The sequence below is a fragment of the Agelaius phoeniceus genome, chromosome 6 (assembly GCF_051311805.1).
Source record: "Agelaius phoeniceus isolate bAgePho1 chromosome 6, bAgePho1.hap1, whole genome shotgun sequence".
NCBI lineage: Eukaryota > Metazoa > Chordata > Aves > Passeriformes > Icteridae > Agelaius > Agelaius phoeniceus.
Genome location: NC_135270.1, coordinates 9,546,029 through 9,570,721, shown reverse-complemented (window position 1 = coordinate 9,570,721; position 24,693 = coordinate 9,546,029). Strand labels below are relative to the sequence as shown.

General features: G+C 44.6%; 1 protein-coding gene across 1 annotated transcript in view; it reads left to right on the top strand.

Moving 5' to 3' along the window:
* Window positions 1-24,693, top strand: part of ABTB2 (ankyrin repeat and BTB domain containing 2) — a 111,686-nt gene that overhangs the window by 56,378 nt on the left and 30,615 nt on the right. The window contains exons 2-3 of the mRNA XM_054634709.2: window positions 15,759-15,905; window positions 18,476-18,686. Coding sequence (XP_054490684.1) covers window positions 15,759-15,905; window positions 18,476-18,686 — 358 coding nt within the window. The remainder of the gene's footprint in view (window positions 1-15,758; window positions 15,906-18,475; window positions 18,687-24,693) is intronic.

Sequence of the window (24,693 nt, the reverse complement as noted above, 5' to 3'; positions counted from 1 at the left end):
CTGTTTCTCCTGCTGGAAAACAAAGACAGTGATATGGATCTTTGCTTTGTACCAGGTATTGTTTAAAACTTCAAACTGCTTTAAAAGGAGGAAGGGCCAAGGCGATTCAAATCCATACATCAGTGTTCTGCAAAGAGTGGTATGGGTCTATTCATTGCATCCCAGAAGAAAAGAGGAATTGTCAGTTTGTTTTTTCAGTCTGTTACATGAAAATAAATTCAGAGACCTTTTCCTTCCTACCTAAGAAATGCAGAGATGGAAATAGTTCCTAAAGGCTCCAGTTAGACCCAAACCTCAGCTTTTCAACCATGTTTGAAACGAGAGTGGTGATGATGATGTCTTTAGTGAAGCCTAAATCTCCTAAACCTAATTTTGACAAAACACTTTGTTTGTGTAGTGGGCCCAAATGCTTCCTTCACAGCTTTTTGTGATAGTTTGAAATCCCTGCCTCAGATTTCAGGCAGGTGTGGATAAAAACAAACAAAAAACCTAAACAAACAAATAACCACCAGCCCCCCGTGATTTTCCTCCTCAGTGGTGAGGAGGAGAGAAATGCTGATGTATCTAAAGTGCATTTCCTTTTTCATGACAAAATAGAGAAAGTGAAATTGGGAATGAAACCTGATGCAACAAATGCTCTTTTATTTGTGGAGAAGACATTTGGCAGCAGAAACACAAATGACAACATAACCTCTTTGAAACAGATGACCTCTCTTTGCCCTGTAAAATTTCCTGCGTTCTGCTTTTCATTAGCTATTTGCTTATGTGGTTTATGTATTTTATAGATTAAAAAAATCACATAAAATATGAACTATGGCATGATCTAGACCTAACATGAGCCTTATGGATGATGTGACCAAGCTTGTAAGAACTGAGCTCTCTGTGGTTGGATGCAATGTGGTTCTTACCGGAGTCAATGCTTGAGTGGCATTTTTCCATCTGGGTCTGACCATGGTATTCATGGAGGTTTTGGGTCAGGATGTGCTGATAACTTGGAGGGAGCCTGTTCATCCTGGGATGATGTACTGAAAGCTTTAACTCAGGCACTAAGTGCTTTTGGTTCAGGGTTGTATCCTGGAACTTCCCCCAGCCCCAAAAGATTAAAGATGATTATATTTTTGCCCCAGAGTGTGGTGAGAGATTAATAGGAGATTACTGGAGCTGTTAAAGAGGATTCACCATTGTAAGAACTAAATGTTCAGAAGCAGAACCTCATTTCAGACCTTTTTTCCTCAGAATGCTCCAGTGTGAGGGGAGAGAAAGAGAAGGGAGAGAAAGGCTCTGTCCAGGAAGCACTGCTGATGAACCACCTTGTTTAATGTATAAGAAAGTTCTTTTAGATGCTTCAACATAAAAGGCATCTATAGTGCTGCTTCAGAATTAATGATGTCATGCCAGCTCCATCAGAGAGTTTATGAGTCTTGGCTTCTTAGACTTTCATAAAATAGGTAATTTATCAGTGCTACTAAATGAGAGAAATCACCCTGCAGCTGCAGTGGTGAACACTCAGGCTTTGATTGCAGTGGGAGAGGAAGAGAAAGTTGTTGGATGAGCTGTCATGTCTAAACTACTCAGTGCTGTGTTTTATTTTGGAGGAAAATTGTCTAAATATTGCAGAGGTGTTCTCTAATTATGATCTTTGAATTACTTAAGTGTCAGCTGCCCTTTTTGCCTGGTGCTGTGCTTTCCTTTTTTGAACGTGGCACCACAGAATTCCCTGGATTGCTGGCACTATACTTAATTCTAACTCACCATCAGCACCAGGGGCTCTGTGGCTTTTGGGCTGGAGTTACCTTGTAGTCATTCCTCTTTCAGCATGAACCAAGAAAGCTCATGTGGAGTACAGAGAGTTCTGGAGGCCTTACTAAGAGATGCTCACTGCCCTAAGAATCTTAAGATGTTGTAAAAACAAACACCATTTCCCCAACCAACCAACCTCAGGAATAAAGAGAAGTAATCCTTTGTTTCTGGTCACAGGGAGTGAGTTTAGAAGCAGCCTTGCCCATCAGAGCTGAGGAGAGAACCCAGACCTCCTGCAAAACCATTTCTCCCTGCCTGTGGTACCAACAAGTTGCTAATTTGAGAGCAATATTGTTCCAGTTCTCAGGCTATCTGGGCTGATGTAATATTCTTGGCTACAGTCAGGTGGGTCATAATAAATTTTCTGGAACCACTTCCAGTTCTCTGTTTCTTTTCTTATAAACAACTTCTTGCACTTGGCAAATTCCGTTTGCTTCAGAATGCCAAAACTGTGGATAAGTTTTCTATTGACTTCTAAAAGTAAGTCTTTTACTATTTTGTCTGAAAGCAGAAGAGATTAAATTTAAGAAGTTTTATTTAATTTATGATTTTTTCAGCATTTCAGCAGTTTCTGTTATTCCTACAAGATGTGGTGGCACTGGCAGGGTGGTGTGATTTTGTGCCGGTTTTAGCTGAACTAAATCGGGAGTGCTGCAGTCTCACCCATCCTTTTTTGCCCCCAAACATTTCCCCACTGCCCTTTTATGCCTGCACTTGCATTTGTGTGTTTATACAGTGCTTACACTGAGGCAAGGAATTGATGTAGCCAAAGCTGATCCTGCTGAGGGAGAATATTGGCAAAAGCAGAGGCCAGGAGCACAAAGCTTGGGACAAAGAGGAGCAGGGCTGCTCTCACTTAGGATGTAGTTCAGTGGAAATTTAAAACAATGTAGGTGGTAATGAGAGCACTTTCAGCTGATTTTTAGTGCCTTGGGTGTCTGAGATATTGCCTCTTATCAGTGTAATGTGGTGACACGAGGGTGGAATCCAGCCTGGAGCACATAATATCGATGGTCTTTCATCAGAGAGGGTGAGGGGTGACTCAGTCTGCAGCAGGTTAAACGAGTGCCACTCACCTGTGGGATTTGAGCTTCCCAGGCTGTCTGCACCCAGATCCAGAGTGAGCTGGGAGAGCACCCCAGGCACTGAACCCTTGTTTCCACAGAGCCAAGTGTCCAGGCTCACGTCACAGACACAGGATAAACCTCTCTCTTTTCTTGCTTTGGACAAGTCATACACGACTTTTGCATCTGGAAAATGCCCGTGGTGGGAGCTGCAGTAGCTGCAGGGCTTGGATGTGTTTCCTGCTCTTAAACCCTCCAGCTTTGCCACCAGCCAGTGATGCAGTGCATTTTAACCACTCTTTAATATAATACAGTACAGCTCCAGCTACTGCACATGGCCAGAACTGAGAGGTTTGGCCTCGACTCCCACTGAAGTTTTCTCTGTGTACAATAATGTTTTTTCCCCTCACATCTGTTTTTGGCAAAATTGCAGTTGCCAGATTTGATCCAAATGTGTGTTTTTTGCTGCTGGCTTTGTATAGTTTTGTACTTTGGCAACATCACCAGATACCAGGGAGAAGGCTTGGGGTGACCTAATTGCAGCTTCCAGTACCTGGAGGGAGCTACAAGAAAGGAGAGAGACTTTAGACAAGGGCTTAAAGTGACAGGACAGGGGGGAATGGATTCACACTGACAGAAGACAGGGTTAGATGAGATATTGGGAAGAAATTCTTCCCTGTGAGGGTGCTGAGGCCCTGGCACAGGTTCCCAGAGAAGCTGTGGCTGCTTCATCCCTGGAATTTTTGCAGGTCATATTGGACAGGGCTTGGAGCAAGCTGGGACAGTGGAAGATGATCACAGGAGGGGGTTGGAATGAGATGATTCCTTGAGATGATCCCTTCCAACCCAGACCATTCTGTGAGATACTGAGAAAACTTTACCATCCAGTCCTTGCCTAGGTACCATCTATGACCTGCTGGTTTACTGATAAGAATGGGATTACAGGCAGAAAGTCAGAATAGAAGATACCTTTTATACTCTAGAGATAGTTTTAGTGGGCACTGTGGTGACATTTCCCAAGGGGAGATGGAAGAGATGGATTGCTCACACCTGAGTGAGAGCAAAATGCAAACAGAGGAGCAGTGCAGCTGCAGATCAGGATTCCTCCTGGCTTTGCACAGCACAGATTTCCACATTAGTTCCTGTCAGCATGGAGACCCCTTGACATTATTGGGTCAGAGAAAGGTGCTAATCCATCACAGAAAATGGCTTAGCACTTGATTTATATTCATTTATCTTCACTCTCCACAAATGCTTTGTTCCTTACCCTGCTTTGAATCTGGCCAGCCTAATATATTGGCATCTCAATCATCATTTGGCTCCCACTGAGATGAAGAAGCAATGGTCGAGCCTGCAGGGCCCTAACAGTAAATCAGTGATTTATTAGAAAGAACAGGGCAGGAAGGTGAAGATCATCTTGAAAATAGGTAGTGAGGAGACTGTTACATTTTTCTGTTTGTCTGATTATTCTCCCCTGAAGAACTATAAAACAGCAAAAAACCCCGAATCAAACCCAAGTAACTTCAGGTTTCAAAGCAGGGTGTTAAAAAATTGAGACATTGATTTTTTTATCTTATTAGTGTGATCTTGAAATTAGCCAGGGAAGGGGTATTGGAAGCTGAGTGACTTTGCCCACACAGCTACAGTGGGTATCAAGTTCCATCAGCACAGGGCCAAGGCATGTCCAGCTCTGCTCAATCACCCTTTGTTTGTTGTGCCACTTCTTAAGGAATGGGATGAGGGAAAGGGAGAGAAATGATCCTGGGGGTTAAAGGATAGAGAGTGTCACACGTTCCTCAAGAATTTTGAGGAAAAATAAAATATTTCCAATGTTGCCTTATTTATAGGACTGTTTCCCATTCTTTCACTAATTTCTTCCATCAGGGAATGTTTAGGATTTGGGGTTTTTTTCCTGTTACTTTTTCACCGTCCTTCTTCCATATATCTATTTCCAGCCTCTCTGAGTCTTCTGTGTGCTCCTTTCCCATCCCTGTTATTATTATTGTATTACTTTTGGGGGAAAAGATTGTTCTGAAGTACAGTTTGAACTCCAAATAAGTTTCTGTGTCAGTTCCAAGTGATGTTCCCTATCTCCTATTCCAGTCTGTTCCCACCCAGAAGTGGAGCTGCAGGGCAGCCCAGTTTTAGCCTTTACCAGCTTGTCCTTTTTTAACAGAACAGTCTCTTATTTGAGCTGTCACTTCAATAATTTGGTGAAAAGAACCAAAAAAAGCATTCTTAGACAGTTGAGCCTCCCCAAATGAGCCTCTGCCATGGTTCTGCCTTTTGCTTTATTCCATGACAAATCTAAAAAGCCTTCTAAGACGTTTTTTCCCTTGGCAATAATCAAAGCTATTAATATTGCTGGGATATAGTGGTTGCAGACAAACAGCTGGATCCAAAAAGTGATTACTTCTGTGGGATGGGGTTATTTGTGTGGGATGGACCTTTGCTTTTCAAGTCCTTCCATGCTGTGCATCTCTGCCTCGCAGCAGTGGAGATGCTCCACATTGCCCTCAGAGAGAAAATCATAATTTAAAACAACAGAGAACCCACAAAATAGAAAATAGAGGTTTTATTTTGTACGTTAATGACTACAGAAGTTTTATGGACTAAGGTGACGCTGTGATTGTTCATTAAAATAAAGAAGTTTTTTCCAGCTGTTTAGTTTTTGTCAGTTAAAGGAGCTTGCTCTAAAAAGTTCTTTCATTTACATTTCACTTTCTTCTGCTGTGAGGCAATTTTCCTTGTTTTTCCATCATTTTGCCTGAAATGATGAAAAATGTTTGGGTTTTTTTTTTCCTTCATTTCACCTCTACAAATAACAGTGTTCCAAGTGTCAGGACAATAATTGCATGCTATGAAATGGGGTAACTGGAAGTCCTGTGCAGGAAAGCCCTGAGACAGCAGCAGGCTGTCAAAATCAATTGGGCTGAATGCTTGAATCCATTATGGATCTGCTGCACGGCTGTGATAGAGATATCAAAGTGTATTTTTAACATAAAATACAAGATTAGGATTCTAATTTTCCCCTACACAGATGCTGTGTTAAAAATCCAGAACATGTGGTTGTGTTTCCAAATTCTTCGAAGAACCGTGGCCATCCTGAGAACTGCTGCTTTTTATGCTTATGCAAAAAAATTTGCTGTTTTAAAATAAAAATACTGGTTTTCTTCAGTTATAAAACAATGTTGGAGATCCATTAATCAGAGTGGTTTCCTGACCAAGTATTCAGATCTTAATGTAAATGTCTGTAAATAATATAGTGGCAGCAACATTCTTTTGGAAACAAAATTCAAAGAGGTCCTGTTTGAGCAGCAAGTACTTGCTCAGGGCAGTTATATTTAGGGCTCTAATGGAAGTGTACAAGTTATGCTTTTTATACAAACTATAAATGGCTACAACCAAGAGACTTAGATTTTGAAATGCACTTGGCACTTGTGCAATAGTGAGACAGGCCAGAGCCTTGTAGTACAGTTGGATTTGGTTGTTTTTTTTTTTCTTTTGCCTGCCAGCTTTACAAATATTGCCAAATTCTTACAGTGTTGCCACCCCTGAAGGGCACTTTCAAAAATAGATGTTGGATCTGCTCTCCTTTGGGACTGGTGTGGAGCCTTGAAAAGGTTGGAGCCTGAATGCAAGTGTGATGACAATGAAGAGGTGATGGGGGACAAGAAAGAGGAATTCAGATGCAGAAGCAGGGAGTAAAATAGGTGCTGAAACCAGAGCAAGACGTCATGGAAGGAGGCCAGGCATGAATGTGGATGGTATGAGATGGTCCTTGAGTGCCACACACGATGAGAGAAATGGGCTCGAGCACTGCAGATCTTTCAGATTGAGGGTAAAGCTGAGCAGTTGGTGAGTAAGTGGAATTCCTCAGCTTCACTTCTGAGTGTCTAAACAATTGGTCATTGTTGACAAGATCTCCAGGATGCTTTGATGTGAGGAAGCAGAAAGTTGCAAAATACTGTCATTAGTAAGAGACTAATCAGCTGTATTGAGGGGGGAACTGCCAAATACTTCCAAGTGTTTGTTTGAGGAAATGAAAATTACGAGAGGCATAGCTTCTGTCCTGGGCTAGAATTGCTGCTGGTCTTTAGTGCTATCAAAATACTCTTGGAGAGCAAACCCTGCCTAATGGTGCTTGTCAAACACAAACATTGTTATCAGGATGGTGAAGCTTTTCGTGTTTGTCTTGTCCCAAAAGCTTGCACTTATATGGGCTGCGGCCAGAGCTGGGGTAAAAAATGACAAAGCTTGTGATTCATGAATTACTCATGCACGTAAACGCTGCTGTGCTGAAATAATACTGAAGGTTAAACTGGAGGTATCGAATCTACAGTGGTGCTGGCTCTTTTCTCCTGAACTGCTCACCATGCACCCGCCCCAGGTTTTGTGCTGTCTGGCCGGTGACTCCAAAGCTGAATCATTTTTGTCTGCAGGCAGGGTGGGAATGTGCTCATCCTGGGGAGCCTCCAAGCCTTGCCCTCCTGAGGTCAGACTCCACGGGCTCGGCGCTGCACTGTGTTTCTCTTAGATAAAATTTCAATTTCATATTGAGTGACAGATGCATATTTCACCCAGACAAAACCTAAGCTGCTGTTACTGACAGCTAAAGGAGACAGGCCCTGAGTTGCCTAAAAAATTCCTTTAGGAGCAGTGAGTTGGTTACTTCTGAGCTCCTGTTTCCTCGTGGCTTTTTAAAAATAAACTGAGAGTAATCAGCTCTTATGACACTCTGATATTTTAGGTCATTAACTGATGTAATTGTAGTCTTGATGTTTATTATTAAGTGACCATGGTTTCTGAGATCTGATTTTAATGGCTTGCAACAGCCAGGAGAGGCTAAGGAGGGTAGATTTTATCAGGCCAAGGACTCACCTGTATGAAGAAGCAGTCATGCAGGGGTAATTTCTTCCCAAAAATTGCTCTGGAATACGTTAGAAGGAATTGCACTGGATTATTCTGGAGTACTTCCCTGGTCAGAGTCTCTGTCTTGACATTCCCTAAGAAAAGGAACTGGGAGTGGCTGAGGATATAAATTTACTATCCTCTTTGTTTGGCAAGCATACAGATCATGGGATGTATAAATAGAAGAATTGAAGGCAAGTAAAGAGAGGTCATTATGGGATGTACAAAGAGCTTACTCAGAGCACATCTGGGGAACTGGGCATGATTCAAAGGCCAGATTACAGGAAGGACAGTGAACAATAAGGAATGGATTAGAAGAGGGTATTGTGGAGGGTATGAGGGCTCGAGCTGGTGCCTGCAGTTGCTGCAGTCCCACTGCTTACACCAAATGAAGCTGGTTTTACTGTAAAAGCACCTAAACTGGAGACTTCTGAAGAATTCCAGGGGAATGGAGACAAAACCCTCTTCTTCCTAAGCCTTCTGATCCCCACAGCAGTGCCACTAAAGGACTCTTACCACTGCTTACCTGTCATACCTCTCTCCCTGTTTCAAAAACAAAGCTTATTGTTTTTAGCTCACATATATATATATATATATATATATATATATATATATATATATATATATGTTGTTTCTTTATAATTTCTTATGGTACATCTGCTCTGTTTGTCAGAACAAATGTCCAGTATTGTGTCCACATTCACATCTCTACAGGGCTTTCCTTAACCCTCTCAGAGTTGGGTAAAGCTTCTCTTCTGATGTCATAAGCTCCACTGAGGTGCAATTAAATATTGTCATAATATCTGTACTTTCATCTCAGAAGTAACTGCATCTTGGGGAGCCTTATTGAAGGTAAAAAGGGCTTTGTAAATGAAAAAAGGGCTTGTTGGTAAGGGGCAAAAAATGTGCTACTGACACATATGGGAAATGGGGACACTGCTAAATGTTGAGCAGCATGAAGGAGTAAGTTGAGGATGAGAAATGAAGCAAGAACACTGCTGCTGTCACGCCACCCTTACCAGGAATGAAGCAATATCCTCATTTTCCAGATAAGCAGACTGAGACTCTGAGATTATTCAAACTGGTTGGGGTTTACACAAGTAGGGAATTCTAAGACTTCAGCTTCTTGGACCACAGTAATTTTTTGGCACATGATTCTGGTTTTCTATTTCTTTCACAGTGTTCATAATCTATTTATACCACTCCTCATAAAACTTTGTTTTTTCATTGATATTTCTAACCCAGTATGGGATTTCCTCTTTAGTGTGCCGTATTGGATCCTAAAAATAAGAATCCATGGAAACATGGATTTATTGATAATCGGTGTGTGTTTTTAATACTGATATTAGTGTAGTGCAGGTCTTTGCCTGCCCTTGGGCCCTGCATAGAAGAGCCAATGACTGGAAAATAACATGTACAAAATTCCAAAAGGATCAACAGAGTTTTAGGGATGTACTTGTTGACATCTGAGCACACATGCTCCTCTTCAGAAGTAGTTGTAGGAAGTAATAATAGTAGGAAGCATTTACAGTTTATATTTACAGATTATATCCCCAAAGGCCTTTTATTAGGACATATAAAACAGGAAGCATAATTCTACAAACCTAGACTTAAAGCCACATCGTTATTCCATTTATTTCCAGACTCTGCATCCGGGTTGTGGGAGCAAGGGCTCTGCGCTGGCCAGTTTGTCACACTGAGAATTTGAACTGGGAATTTTGAACAGGGAGCAATGGCTCTGTGCTGCCCAGTTTGTCACACTGAGAATTTGAACTTGGAATTTTGAACAGGGAGCAATGGCTCTGTGCTGCCCTGTTTCATACTGGGAATTTGAACTGGGAGGTTTGGGCTTTGCCAAGTGCTGGTTCTGGTGCAGGAGTTTTGCGGTTGCTTCTCTTCCTTTTGCCCGCGTTTCTCCATCTCAGAAATGGGAATGTGGACAGTCATTGTGCTGTTTTTTGGCAGTTATGACAATGCAAGCCCAGGGTATGTTCCCTTGTGCTTATGTTCAATTAAGTGCTTGGGGCCAGGCCAGGTTAGTGGTTGTCCAGAAGACCACAGGGATATGGAAGTGGGATTAGTGACTCAGTAAATTCTGACTCGGTATTAAACCAAGGCCTTTCTCCTACTTTTATAGTCATTTGCAAGCCCATATATCACAGCTGGATTCAAATGGAATACAGATCCTTCCTACCTTTGTCCAATTCCACCGTGTTCCTAGCAAAATGTGTGGGATGAAGACAGGCACAGGGAGTTTCCCAGGACTAGGGAGGCATTTTTAGTGATGGTCCACAGGCTCCTGCCCCTTCCCTGGCTGTATGCTCTGTGGGCTTCCCTGCTTTTTAGACTTCCAGTTCTGCAGTGACCTGCACTCCAGGAGGAAAGAGTGGTGAATTTTGAGAGTGCTTTATAAGTCTCTCCTGGGTTATTTTGGTACTTTACTTGAACAATGCCTGTAGACACTGAGCTACAGGAAGACTGTGAGCATGAAGGCAACTCATTCTCTGATAACATTCCTGAAGTCCAGGAAAACTGTTTTTTGTTAATTTGGAGAGAATGTTGTCTATTTGAGCAGTAGGACCAAGACTGAGGGCTGTGTGACTCTGAGATGTCCAGAAGTGTCCCCTTAGGACATCAGCTCTTTGATGGAGAGATCCAGCGTAGCACATGCAGAAAATTTTAAAATCTCCTCCACTTGCAGCTTCTCCCTCCTCTGCTTCTCCTCCTGTTTCCAATTACAGAATTACTGTTTAATGTGGATGCAGATATAGGAAACTGTGTTTGATTTTTCTTACTGCTGACAAACTGGGAGAGATGCCTGCCTGCTTTCTAGCAGAAGCCACACTCTTTTCCTATATATGAGCAATTAGGTGCATTGTTCCCTGATCACAAGCTTCTCTCACCATCTATAACATGGCTGCAGCTGATTATAGAGCCTGATGTGTTTAAATGTTGAGGGAGCTCCATCAGGAACACTTTGGTTGCTGTTTTGTGGAGGGATTTGTTTATGTTCTGTCAAAATGATCCCAACTCATTTCATAAAATAAAGAGGGGTTGAGCTTTGCTAGCCGCGGTAGGTCAGCAAGGAGAAAACAGAACTCCAGGAACTGGCATTAATTCCTGCTGGTGCTCCACACTGGGAACTGATTGGCAAGAGGGAACTGCAGGGCATTGTGTGGTGTGGGAGAACGAGGAAGGGAGAACAAGGAGAGCCTTGAATGCTCCTGGCCATGAGGAATGGCAGGACTTTGTGCAAGGTGACAGCCATCCTGATGTCATGGCCACGTTCCAACGTGGGAACTGCACTTGCACTTGGCTGAGCTTTCCCCAGGCTCCCTTGGAATCGGTGGGATTTGGCAACTCCGGCACAGTGAGGTCATCACTGTCCGCCTTCAAAACTTGGGCCTTCCAGAATTTCACTTCACAGGGATCAGCCATCATTCCCACCCCCTGGAATGTTTCTTGCAGAATTTATCCCAAGCCAAACATTGCAAAAGCACGCTGCTGTAGGGATTCCTGCTCGCTTTCCTAGTGCATTTTTCAAGCATACTCACAGCACTCCTTGTTTCACACATGGGACTTTTAGCAGCAATTTATAATGTATAGAGATGATTTTGAATTTTCCAAGGGCTTTCTGTTTGGTTTGGCCAAATAGGTGCTTTTTTTCCTACTGTTCTGATTTGTTTTATGGAAGTGTTTAGGTATAAATAGCACATTGTATTGTCCCATGCATTTTGCTAGGTTTATTTTTTAAAAAAGCAGTTTTTTCATGTCAGTAGTTTATGGTGTATATCCCTGTCCTAATTATATTCCTGATCCTTTGCCTAATCTGTCATGAGCAGAGCCAGTGCATTTCTGAAATAAGGAAATCAGTACCCTGGGCAATTTCCATGAGGAATCCCAGACAGCAGAATTCAAGTGCTTTCCAGCCAAGACTCCTTGGCCCTTTGCCACTTGTGAGTGGCCCCATCTTAACCTCTAGACATCGTAGAAGTGTTTGAAAGCCATCAAATGGCTGATGAGTTAATCTCTAGGAAGCTGTCTGCCAACATCAAGGGTCCAGTCTGGAGAAAGCCCAGAGAAAACCATTACAAGAAGGTAAAAATGATGGCAAGTCCCTTAGCACAACCGTGGTGTACAAATGGTTTGAGCTGTGAAGGGGCCGTGGGTAGCTGAAAAGTCAAACATTCCAATCTCAGAGCAAAATTCAGGGAAAGGTCTGCGTTTGCCTGTATCTTGAGAGCAAAAGAACAGAATTTGATGCCAGCCTCTGAATTATGAGGACATTCAGAGATGGACCTGGGGTTCCTTACAGGAATTGTCCTGCTTGAGGAACTGGATTGACTGCCCAGCCTGAGGAGTCATAGAATCAGGCAGTGGTTTGGCTTAGAAGGCACTTTTAGACATAATTTAGTTCCAAACCCCTTGCCATGGGCAGGAACACCTTGCCTTAGACCAGGTTGCTCCAAATCCTGTCAAACCTGGCTTTGAACACTCCCAGGGATGGGGCAGCCACAGTTTCTCTGGGAAACTGTGCCAGGGCCTTCCCACCCTTACAGTAAAAAATTCCTTCCCGACATCCCCTCTAAACCCACCCTTCTTCAGTTCAAAGCCATTCCCCATTATGCTGTCACTCCATGCCCTTGTCCAAAACCCCTCTCCAGCTCTCTTGCATCCCCTAGGTCCTCCCTGGACCCTTCACCTCTCCAGGTTGAACATTCCCAACTCTCCCAGCCTGTCTCCAAAGCAGAGGTGTTCCAGCACGTGCTGGAAACCACACAAGAGCTTTGCCCAGCCCTGCTCGGGGGAGCCCTCACGTTGCAGCCAGAGCTCTCCGCAGAGCTGCTGCACCTCTTAAAGCAGAAAGATGTCCAGGAGTGTGAACAGACTTTTCCCTGGATCTTGCTCAGACTGGAAACATTTTCAGTTGCTATTAAAAAGCATCAGATTACGGACAACAATTTCAAACTCTTTAGGCAAGCAGAATAATTTGAGTTTAAGGAACTGCTTAACTGGAATTCACCCAGTCGTGACTGCCTTTTAAGAGCGTTGGCAGCAAGTGCTTGTGAACAGGTTTCATATTTAACTGAGGCAGAATAAATATGGCTTTATTTCCAGCTGCTGTTTCAAAAGCTATGGAAAGATCAGGAAAAAATTGTTAGCCAGCCATGCTTTAATTGAGAATCAGGCCATTCCAGGGGTGACTTGTGAGCTCTTGCTGCTCCTGAGGTTTGAGCTGAGCCACACTTGAATTTAGTCTCTCCTTAGCTCCACCAGGGCCTGGATCCTGTACTTAAAATCTTAATTAAACATGCTGCCCAAGTGGTTCATTCCTGCGCAGTAATTATGTATTGTTCTGCATTGTTTTGAGGGAAAAACACAGTTTGGAAAGTCAGGAAATAAAGGTGAATATCAAACTGAGAGTGTTCTGACATGGATTGATTTATTTCAGTTGCAGTTTTGCTTATCTTGCTAGTCATTATTAAAACCAGTGTTGCCACTAGTATGAAAATGCAGGAATGTGAATGCCAGACAGAAACTGCCCATGGTTTATACCATTTTAACACCTGTTGGCTGAAAATTCCATGATTTGGGAAGTAGGAGAGCAAGAACCATAGTTTGGGATACAAATAATCAGCACAAGGCACTTGCCTGTTATCAAAAAACGGGGTTTTTAATTGGTATTAAAGATTAAATCCTGTTCCTACTTAAAACAGCACTGGGCAAAGCTTGACTGCAGATGTCCTTGTGCCTGAATTTCTGATCTGAAGAGCAACAATGATGCTTTTCCAGCTCTACAGAGTTACTGGGAGTGGATCAGAGGGGAAACCCAGGGTTAGGGTGCTGCAAGGTAGAATAGTTGTGTGGTACATTTCTCTTTTGCATCCCAGTGTCCCAAAATCAGTGTTGGGAGCTGTGTCCTCATTCCCAGGCCTGCTTGTACCTGCGGAGACCTGCCAGATGTGGGGAGCCTTGGGAATCTGTGTGTCATTCATCCCCCTCTCCAATCCCAGGGTGGCATCACTGGGCTTTGGCACATGGCCAAAGTCTTGGTGAGTTCCTTATTGCTCTCTGGTGCCTGAAGGATGTTCCTCAGCTGTGCCAAGGCAGGTGACAGCATAAATCTTGTCCATAGCTATCTTGGATGAGTCATTTTTCCAAAGGTAAATAAATCCTCCCTGTTTCCAGGCATCACCTGGCAAACTGTGAACTGAAAAACTGAGAAAATGTTGTTGCCTTTTGCGAGCCAAAGCGTTCTGCAAATCTTTAATTCCTTGTTAGAAAACACAACCGACTGAAAGGGGCTGGCAGAGAAAATGTGCCCCTCTCCTTTCCCTCTGCCGGGCTCAGCAGTGGAGCTGCCAGTTTCTGGTTTTGCCTCTGTCGAATTATGTGCCTCTATTTGAAAGTTTTGACAAACCAGGCTGTTTTCATTCTCCCTCTGCCATAAATTCAATCCATATGTCTCTCAAACATCCTTTCATAGCTTTGGCATGGAAAAGGAAGTGGCTTAGGCTCTGTATAGTGTATTTAAAGCAAAGCTCTCCTAGTTTGCATGCATGGCTTCTGGTAGCTCTTAAAGCCTCAACTTCCTAATTATTCAGGTTAAGAGGGCATTGGCAGAGCATTCTCCATTAACCAACAGTGATGTACAGTGAAGAAGCACAACAGGATAAATCATTCCCTTATTCTCATCATGTCCAGGAAGTTTTTGATACAGCCCTTGGCTTTGCCACAAAGCAGGATGCAAAGAGGATGTGAAAAGGGTAGGAGAGATCAATCCAGCATAAAATCTCAAAAGAGAACATCAAGACAAAGAAACAAAAGGTCTTGCACAATGAGTTGCAGGGTTTTGTTGGGCAACAATACCCAGCACCTATGTGACAGGAGGTCACTGCCACAGGAGTAAAGGATCTCCACATCCCAGCCTGAGCCAGGGTCGGGAGGTGAGGGCGGAAGGAAACGTGGGTCCGAGCTGAACTCTATTGCTGGGGATCAAAGTTGAAAAGCAGAAATACAGGATGCAGCAGGCTAAGAGCACAGGCAGTCGTGGCTGCTCTGAGTGCCCTTGTCTGGAATCAGGGAAAATTTGGGCCAGGAGGTGCTGCTGGAATTGTGGGATGGATCTGTAATTAAAAATGGGGCAGTAGGGAGGGCACAGGAACAATGGCTGAGTGACTGCAGGTGGCTTTTTGGAGTCCACCTGCCCTGTGGATGCAGTGGCACCAGATCTACCCCAGGGTGCCCCTTGACAGGGCAGGTCACTCTCCTGTCACGCTCCCTGCCTCACATCCACTCCAGAGGTCACATTCCCTCTTTTCTCTGTGCCACACAGAGCAATCAGTTCCTGTGCATTTGATGGAGAGGAGATGTGTGTGGTAAACACGTGTCTGCAGTGTAATTACCTTCCTAATCTCTCTCTCTCTCTCTCTCACATGGGGTCATTTACAGAGACGAAAATTCAGGCAGCCTCAGAACTGCTGGGCGCATCCAGAGGCGTGCACATGCAGAAACCACAGTCTGAGCACCTGAAACTGCATGGCAGGTTCAAAGGGCTGGCACAGCCCCTGGTTTTGTTTGCAGGGTTGCAGGGATGAGGTGGACTCCAGGCTATATTCCACATCTCTCCAGATCAGGCCTTTCTATCTGGGGATCTGCATACAGCTGTTCAGCAGCAAGCCGTGTGTGCGCGGCCCTGTTGTTGTATAAACAAGAGTAGAGACTTAACCAAAGCTTTTCATGTAGTTTTATCTCGACTGCAATTTGTTTCCAGCTCTTAAAGGCTGTAGGAACATCCAGCCTTACTCCCTGGAGCCCGTTTCAGCCATTCCAGCAGTGTTCACAGCGCTGTTTGATTTCCTTTGAACCAGTTCAAAAATTCCCGGAGAAAGGTGTGAGTTCTGTATCCCTCCTGGAGGGATTTGCTTTTCCACGCGAAGTGTGGGCTGATTTGTAAGAGGTGTGCTGTGTGCTCTGTCCCAGGTGTGCTGTCCCTCCCTGCCTACTTCAGCCCCTACCACGATGGCTCGGTGTGCAGCGACGGCCGGGCCGACGCCTACGCGCAGCTGGAGCTGCGGACCCTGGAGCAGTCCCTGCTGGCCACCTGCGTTGGGAGCATCTCGGAACTGAGTAAGTCTGGGATGGAATCCTCTAATCCACCGTGGGGCTCTTCCAGCAGGGTGCAAGAGCCCATCCCTCCTCCTCCACTGCTGAGGGGCAGCAGGAGCACTGCCACTGTTGGCAGCGTGAGCAGCATTTAATGTTGGGTGAGATGTAATCGTCTGGTGGTGCTGTTTATGAAAATCAGCTGGTTTCATTAGTCTGTTTAATGTCTCATTCAACTGGAGAGGTGTGAGATGTGCTTCTTTTTTTTTGGTAGAGATGTTACTGCCAGCTGAAATTGGATGCTCTTTCCCAGATGCCTCTGGAGGCTGTCCTGTGCATTTGTGAAGCACAGCAAAACTCCCAAAGACAGCAAAGAGGGTTCTCTTGGTTAGTGTTTCTGCAGTGGACATGTCTGGGATATTCAAGGAAAAGTTTTTGGTTACTTAAAAAACAAAAAGCGAAGGAAAAAGAAAATCTGAGAGCACTCTGGTAACAAAAGCTTGTTCAATCCCCCCTTTTTTTTTAAAGCTGACCAAATGAAATGTTCCATTCCTAGAGTACTCACAAAGCCCCTTTAAAGTAAACAAAAATGATTTGTGTTTTCCCGGTCTACTTTCCCCCTTGCAACGTTTCTGCTGGCATCACTTTCTTAGCCTGCACCATCTGAATGCTAATGAATGCCAGGGCCAGTAAGGAGTTTGTGTGTTTCACCATTTATTTTGCAACCTGCCTTAGTTTGAGGTTTTCAAATTCCTTCAACACACCTCTATTTATCCTGGAACACAAGAGAACATTTGTAGCAAGGGGCTGGGATTGAATACAGCTTCCTCTCTCCCTCTTCCCCCATCCCTGCCTGGCCAACTTGGTCAGTACATCCAGTGAATGGCTCCCCTGATACAGTTGCCTTTTTTTTTTTTTTTAAAAACGTTGCTGCCCATTGCCAGAAAAATAGAGTGAGTGTGCAAAGGAGAAGGAACGTTATTCTGAGCTGAAAATTTGAATTCCAGATGCATTTCTGCTATAAACTGTGCAGACTTCTGTGTTAGCACCAGTGCTGGAGGATCCGTGATGCTCTCGTAAAACGTGCGGATCCTGGAGCTACTGAAGTGGAAAGGCAGAGTTGTTAGAAGGATTTTTTTATTATTCTGAAGTGGGTCCTTAAAGCTGAATGTGCTGTACAACAAAGGAGTGGCAGGGCTTTAGACTACAAGCTGAGATTTTTAATACCCCGTTGGTCTGAACCACTAAAAATGTCATGTTTAGACGTACAGTAGCTTTGTGGGGCTTTCTCCTGTATAACAGTAGAACCCCAGGGCTTCTGACTAACAAATTTAGTGTATTGCTTTTAGATATAAATGAACAAATAATAACTTCCTAAGAATTTCAGAGGGAGGTGTTGCTAATGCATATGTGGCAACACTAAACTCAGGTTGCTTTCCCAGGAGCCAGCTTTGTGATGGGGTGACTATTTCGGTTCCATCCTTTCCCAGTATTGTAACTTTTGGACACAATAGAGCAATGTTTCCTGTGAGAGTTTGAGGGGACTGTGAAGCATAAAGCAGCAGAGATTCTCCCAAGGAAAAAACAGATCCTAGCTAAGTATAGTAATAATTCAGCTCACTGTTTGGTAGTCACACTACTTAAAGATGAAGCTTTTAAAGCTTTTTGGAGTTTGTAATGTACCACAACATAAGGAGATTAAACAGGGTTGTGCCTAAAGCAAGCTTATTGCAAAAAGACCAACTTTGGGGTCGTTGCTCTGGGAACTTTTTAAAAACCTGCAGTCCTAAAATTCTGAGTGCAACTGTGTGATCCAGGTCACCTTAGTCGAGGCCTCCTCAGGTCCACTGTGCTCCAACACAGAGGCAGTTGGCTCTAGTTCAAAAACCAAGAGGAATGAGAAGCCCAGAGACCTCCTGGACTGAATTTCTTATAATGCTGCAGGATAGATTTCTGGCACAGCTTGAGACAGCCAGCATGATAAAGATTGGCTTTTTATTAAGAGAGTCAGGTCCTGGCTGTTCTGGAGAAACCTGCAGCTGGGGTGAGAATGGGAGCAGCAGACCCCTCAAAGAAGGGGTTTCTGTTTTGAACATAATGTCACTAATTTGTCTCAAGTGCCTGGACAGGAGGGTAGAACAGCATGACCCAGTTGGAAGAAATGGGAGCAACTTCCTAAAAAAAGGAGAGTGAAGTATTGGTGCTACTGACTTTGCCTTGTGAGACTGTCGCTGCCAGGTTGGGCAGAGAGCATTTTACAAAGACATCAGTAGGTTTTGTAGGCTGGTAAAAAATTTTGCTATTTGTGGGTGGAAAGAGGAGAACACCAGCAGTAAACCAGCCAACTCACTGTAAAGAATGTGTGCTAACTGAGAGGTGTTGCACTTCATGTTTTCTAACTGATAACTTGGTATTTGAAAGAAATGCGGGAGCCTGAAGGACAGGACACCCTCTGCCTTCGTGGAGGAGGTTCTGTGCACACAGCAAACATTCCTCTGAGCTGTGAGAGCTTTGATTTGTTCAAGAAGCATGATTAAAAGCACTGTGGGTGCCTAATAAATGATTTTGTGTTTTCTCCCTGTGTGTGCGCGCAGGCGATTTGGTCTCGCGAGCCATGCACCACATGCAGTGCCTGAACACCATCCGGCCCGGCATGAGCCCTGTGAGGCAAACCCGGCAGCAGCAGCCCATCTCCTGGTCCCCTGATGCCCTGCACACCCTCTACTACTTCCTACGCTGTCCCCAGATGGAGTCCATGGAGAATCCCAACCTGGACCCTCCGAGGATGACGCTGAGCAATGAGCGGTAGGTCGGTGAGCTGGGAGCGGGCACGGAGCAGGCTGAAAGGGCTCCTTCTGCTGAATTTCCAGGGCAGGTTTGTGGGATGCTACCTAGGAGGCATCAGTTATTCCTGCAGCCAGGCCACATTAGCTTGTCAGCCCTGCCAAGTTTGTGAAGCCTTGGAATGGGAGCTGGAAAGTGAGCTGGTTTTTCGTGCGGTCTTTCCGAGCGAGGCACAAGGCAGTGTGCTGCCAACAGGGCTTGTCTGGAGACCTTGCCAAAAGTACATGTGGTTGCCTAAAGCAGGAGAGGCCTTCCCAAAGAAAATGTTACCTCCTGAATGGTGCCAATTAACAATTGTCATCGTTCTGGGGAAAAGCCACGGCGTTTGCTGTGGGGAGGGTTCAGGGGATTTATGAACAGGGGATTTATGAACATCCTACTTGAGGGTTACTTCAGTTGGTGCTGTGTGTCTGGAGTAGAAAGAAATTTCTGCAGGAAGCCAGGAGCTAACCAGGGAAGGCAGTGGGTCTCCCTGCCTTCTGCCAGCTCCATGACCAACTCTCAAAGTAGGGCCATTATTAGAGCAGTCAGAAATTTTCCAGCGGGATGTTTTTGCTCTTGGAAGCCTCCCTGGTTTCCTTCCTGCCCAGCCCCTTGGCAGGCTGCCTGACAGGCTGGTGGCACAGGAGAGCTGAGGAGCCCTCAGAGCTGAGTTCCTGGACAGGTCAGGCAGCTCCTGCTCCCCAGTTGCATTCTGGAGGGACACCCAGGCCACTCCAGACTTGTTTCCCCACTTCCAAGTGCACATCCAAGTTTCTGTTCATTTCAGAAATCTTAAATGGGAAGTTCTGTTTTCTGGTTATCCATTATTTATTCTAGCTTGCTTTTTAGATGTCTTTTTGGCCTGCTGGACATCAGGCTGAGGGAAGGCTCTATCCTGGCCCTTCCAAAAGCAGCCTGTGGTTGGGAAGTTTCCCAGTGTATTGATGTGCTAAGGCCATACTCATAAAACAGAAAAGCAAAATGCTTCTTGGACAGGTGAGCAGGGAGAGGAGAACATCTCTGCAGTTTTGTAAATAACATGGTTTCTTCTTCCCACCTTGGGCTTTACTGTACTCAGCCCAGCTTCTGAAATCTGTATGAAATCCTAGTAACACACAAATAATTAATTACAGAAGTAAAAAAAGGTTGCCTTTCTGTTTGATCCTCCCCTGAAATCTTTTCAAAAAGAGCAGAACTCTACAAAGAGAAGGAAGAGATGTACAGATATGAAGAATCAGGAGGAATGAAGTTGAATAAAATAGGAGTAGAGAGAAGCATGGCTGCACACCTCAGCCTGCTGCTGGCTCAGTTTTTTGTGCTCACTAACCTTAATCTAGGTTACCCCTACATAGTGCAAGGCCGTTTATTTTGCACACTGTGCAAAAAAAAAAAGTTTTCATGAGGCCAGATTGTGTAAAGTTGTGCCACTGGTTCCCACAGTACAGCTGAGGCTGCTGAACAGCTCATATCAGAAATGTAGATTAGGCTTTCTGTTTTGTATTCTTTTCAGTGCTCTCAGTGCAATGATGTTACTGTAGCTACTTGTTTTGTACGCTGGGGATAATATATGAGTTAAATCAGGAGAGCAGTTATCTCTCCAATTGCTCCCAAACAATGCTCTTCACATGGTTCACCGGCGTTTTTCTGGAGGCTGCAGCTCTGTTCTGTTTTGAAATCCACACTAGATCCTACAACAGCTGGGGTAAGGGAAATTTCTGCCATTTTTTCTGACCAGTACTTAGCTGTAAAGGAAATTAAAGAGGATATATTAAAATGGAGCAAAAACTGACATGAAGAAAAAAAAAGGAAAACAACCTGAGCACTTAAAGGACTGGCTTTGAAAATTTATGGAAGCTGGAAATGAAATTAATACTGCCCATCCAACCCTACGTTCAGTTTGCTGCAGGATGTGTTTGTGTCTCTCTGTCCTGAGCTCTGGGCACATATCTAGCAGAGGCAGGGGGTGAATCCTGCTGGCAGCACTTTGCAGAGGAGGTGCTTTGCTCTCTCCTGGCTGAGGAGGAGAGAGGCAGCTGAGGCTGCGTGCGAGGCGCCGGACTCGTGGCGTGAGAGACGAGGGCACTGATTCACCTAATGTGACTTGGCAAGGCTGTGCAGCCCAGTTCTTTTATTCTTCCCTGAGCTGTGCTAAATCAGCTGCAAACTGGGCACTGCTCTTTTGTGTGTGTGTGTGTGTGCTCAATTTCTGGAATACACTTTGCAGAACACACGTGGCCCGTGCTCTGCAGCCCCAGCTCGCTTTCTGCTGGAAAAATCCCGGTCACGAGCAGGGACAGTAATGCTGACCTGTTCTGTCTTTGCTTGTGCTTCAGTCCCCACACTCCTGCCTAAATCTGTGCATCTATTGATCTGAAATTCAGCAGAGAGGGGTGGCTGTTAGAGCTGCAGGCTTGGTAAGACCTGGTTTTGGGGAAGATCCATGAGACATAGTGATTCAGTGGAAGGAGCTGCAGTAGCTCATCCACAGACCTGACAATCCGCTGTGCAGTTTGGCTTTCTGTGTGTCACACTGCCATGCAGAATGCTGTGAAAATCATAACACTGTAGGATCTGGAAGATCTTCACTGCAGCATGAAGGCAAGTCTAGGATTCAGTTCTGAAACCATGCCTAATGGAGGCTGTCACGTGCAGTGAAGGGCTTTTAAAAGCCTGGCTGAGCTTCTGCACTTACCCTGCAGCAAACTGCAGAGGGTATGAAAACAGACACACTTGCAGATTTGAGGCACCCTGGTGAAGAGAGCCAGTTTCAACCCACACAAGTGGGTTTTTATCCATGCTAAACACCTTGGCAAAAGACCTGAGGTGAGGAAGGTGGAGAGGGCTGCAGCAGTGTGGTGGATGGAGTCACCTATACAGCTCTCTGGAGTATGTGGATGCTTTGGGATACCCAATAGGCTGAAACTCTGCAGAGTTTGTGGGTTGGGGATGTTTGCTTCTGGCACCTTCAGGTGAAGGCGTTGAAGCAAGGGGAGAAGAGGAGGCAGAATTAGAAAGCACTCAGGTATCTTAGGCAAAACATGAAGCATTTCCAAAGTGAATGCAGCTGCTCACTGTGCAGCCAAGCCATGGCCTACTTAGAACCCCAGAATGACCTCGTTTGCTGCACAGACAGTAAACCATCTGCTGTTTGGGGTCGAACAGGACACCTGAGGAAGCGTTTTGCAAACACAGAGTGCCACTTGTGCAATATTTTGGCAAGGGAATTAGACCCTGAGGTGAGCACTAGCTCAGTGAGGATACACCTGAGTGCCCGGAGGCTCGGAGCTTTTCCGTGTCAGCAGAGTTCTGTCTGTGCTGCTGCTGCAAAAAAGGCCTCTGCTGGGCAATAAGATACTTTTATTTTCTCTGAGATCCTAGTCTGTGTTGTGTTAGGGGTCAAACTATGTGGTTTTGGACCAGGCACGTGGCATTTCTGCTTTCTTCAACTCTGTTCCTGCTCTGGGATTTCTCCCATTGCTTATGTCAGGCAGACTGAGCTTGGGAGCACTCTTGCAGTGTGAGCTCATGTCCCTGAGCATGTTTGCTGGGATTGTTTGGGATACTGTGACTTGAGAAGAGCCATTCAAAGGTAAACGAAGTTCCTTTCTCCTTTTTCACTTTTCCCCAAGTGGGATATAAAGCTTTTGTTTTATTTTTAATGGTGTGTCAAGGCAGGAATGCTCTCGCAGTGATGCTTATCTTGGGGAGTATTTGTCAGCTCCCACAGAGCCCAAACCCAGGTCAATATTTAGGCTCATTTTACTGCTGAATGGACTGCTCTGCCCTGGGCTAATTACTTGGCCAGCATAGTGGTCCAACCTTAAAGTTGGGAATAGACACCACTGACTGTCCTCATCCTGTCTCTTTTTTGGTTATCATCTGCCTGCAGCACTTATTGTTGGAAAGTCAGCATGATCTAATACCTAAGAACAGGCAAAAAAAGTTGGATCCTGCTTCCTTGTGTAGCTGATTATCTGTGGGTTTGGGTAAGCTGGGCTGCTTCCCCTTCCAGCTGCCCTATTAAAAAAAACCTCTCCATTTTTGTCTGTTGTTGGTACTGTTGGTCTGTGGAACACTGTGGAGCTCATTCCAGGCTTGTCCATCAGTGCCTGTCGATCCAGCCGTGTCAGGCCTTTCCAAGCTGTCCGTGCTGCAGCAGTGCCAAGTTTTACATGTTGTCTGAGTTTGCTGGTGCATTATTTTATCCCAGACATCAGGGAGGGAGTATAAAACAATTTACATCTGCAGAAGCCCACAGACTGTACCCATCTTGAGCTTGTCAGTGGAAATCCAGCAAAACGCCGGGGAAATTCCAGAGCCGATGGAGGATTTGTCAGCTGCCAGCAGTGAAATTTTGGGGCTTGTCAATTTAAAGGAAATTCACAGCTCTTAAGCTGGAAAACTGGAAGAAGCCCAGGGGCCACCTCTTAAGAAAAGAGAAAGCTCTGTGGTGTTTGCCATGTGCAGGCTCCAGATTTGCTGCTTGCAAACAAACCTGGCCTCACTCAGTTTCTCCCTTGTCACAGAAAATCCTTCAGGAAGGCTGCTGCTCATCCTGCCTTCAGCTCAGTGGCTGCTCTTGCCTACCAGGCTCAAAAGTGACCTGGATTTGTTTTCTGCTTCCAACAGGAGTCTTCCCATTACATCTGTTACCTCTTGTGATCCAAAGCCAAAGGATAAACATGGAAACCATATTTTTCAGGAGGATCAGGCAGAAAAAAAGGACTCCTCTGTGCCATATTAGCTGGGCAGAAGAGGAAGAAGCTGAGCTGCCTTCTTGGGATTTCTCTGTGGGGTATTCCCAGCAAAGTTATTTATTGGGAAACGGTGAAAATTGCATCTGATTCTGAAGGAAGATGAATCAATGCTACAAAAGCAAAGATTGCAGCCCTTTCATGCTGGTTTTCAGTGCTCTTTGCTTAAATACTCTATTTTTCCAACATCTGAACTATTGATTTAAATCATCATTGACTGGAACACTTGATAGTTTTTGTCATGTGTGTGATCTAGACTTACTTTGGCTAGAACAGAAACCAGAATTGGGTCTAAATTAATTCTTCCTGGTAGAGTGTCAAAATCCTGCCCAAGCAGGATGGATTGATTGATTGATTGATTGACTGATTGATTGATTTTGCAGGGGCCAATGCAAATAAAGAGCCCCTATGGCATGGCTGGCTTTTAATCCCTAGTGATCCTAGGTCTCCTCATCGTATTTCCTAAATTCCATGTTTTAAAAACATATGACTTTGATCTTACCTAGTTCCTTTTTACTCAATGATTTCTAGGTGCCTCATTAGAAGTAATTAGAGCCTGCAGCTCCTTCCCTCATGGCTCACTGGGTTCTTTTCCTGTGTTCAAAAAATGCCTGCCACGACTAAATGTTCCTTCTGGAATTGCTTGAGACAGGAGTGATTCGGTCACATGGATCACATTTATGCAAAGATTCTCATTCAGATTAAAGAGAATATTAATAGCCCAGTTATTAGTGGGAATTGTCTCCAAAAAGTCTTGCTTGGCATAGCATGGGCATCCAGCTGGCAGGAAAGGAAGGAAAATCAGGAATAACCTGCAGAGCCTGCTGCTGAGACCTGGGTTTGTTTGAGCTGCATCCTCAACATCACTGGGAGGAATCCCTGCTTTCAGAGCTGGTTGAGGCTTTTCAGGACAAATCTCTTCTCCAGATGGATCTTTCCAGACTCTCACTGATCTGTCATGAGGCTTTTTCCCCCTCTGCTCCTTTTAACTGCAGGTTTATGGAATTTTATTAAGTGCCATAGCTACATCATTGCCTGTCTTTTAGATTTATCTGTGGCCTAGTCTTTCCTAATTCCACTTTAATGTATTTATGTCTGAATTCTTTTATTTTACAGCCATACCCTATTGTTTCCATGCAGTATCAGGAGCAGAACTTGATACACTTAGTTCCTTTGAAAAGGTCTGCAATAAAACAAGTTCTGGGGTCTCTTGTCTGAGAGCTCTGAGTATC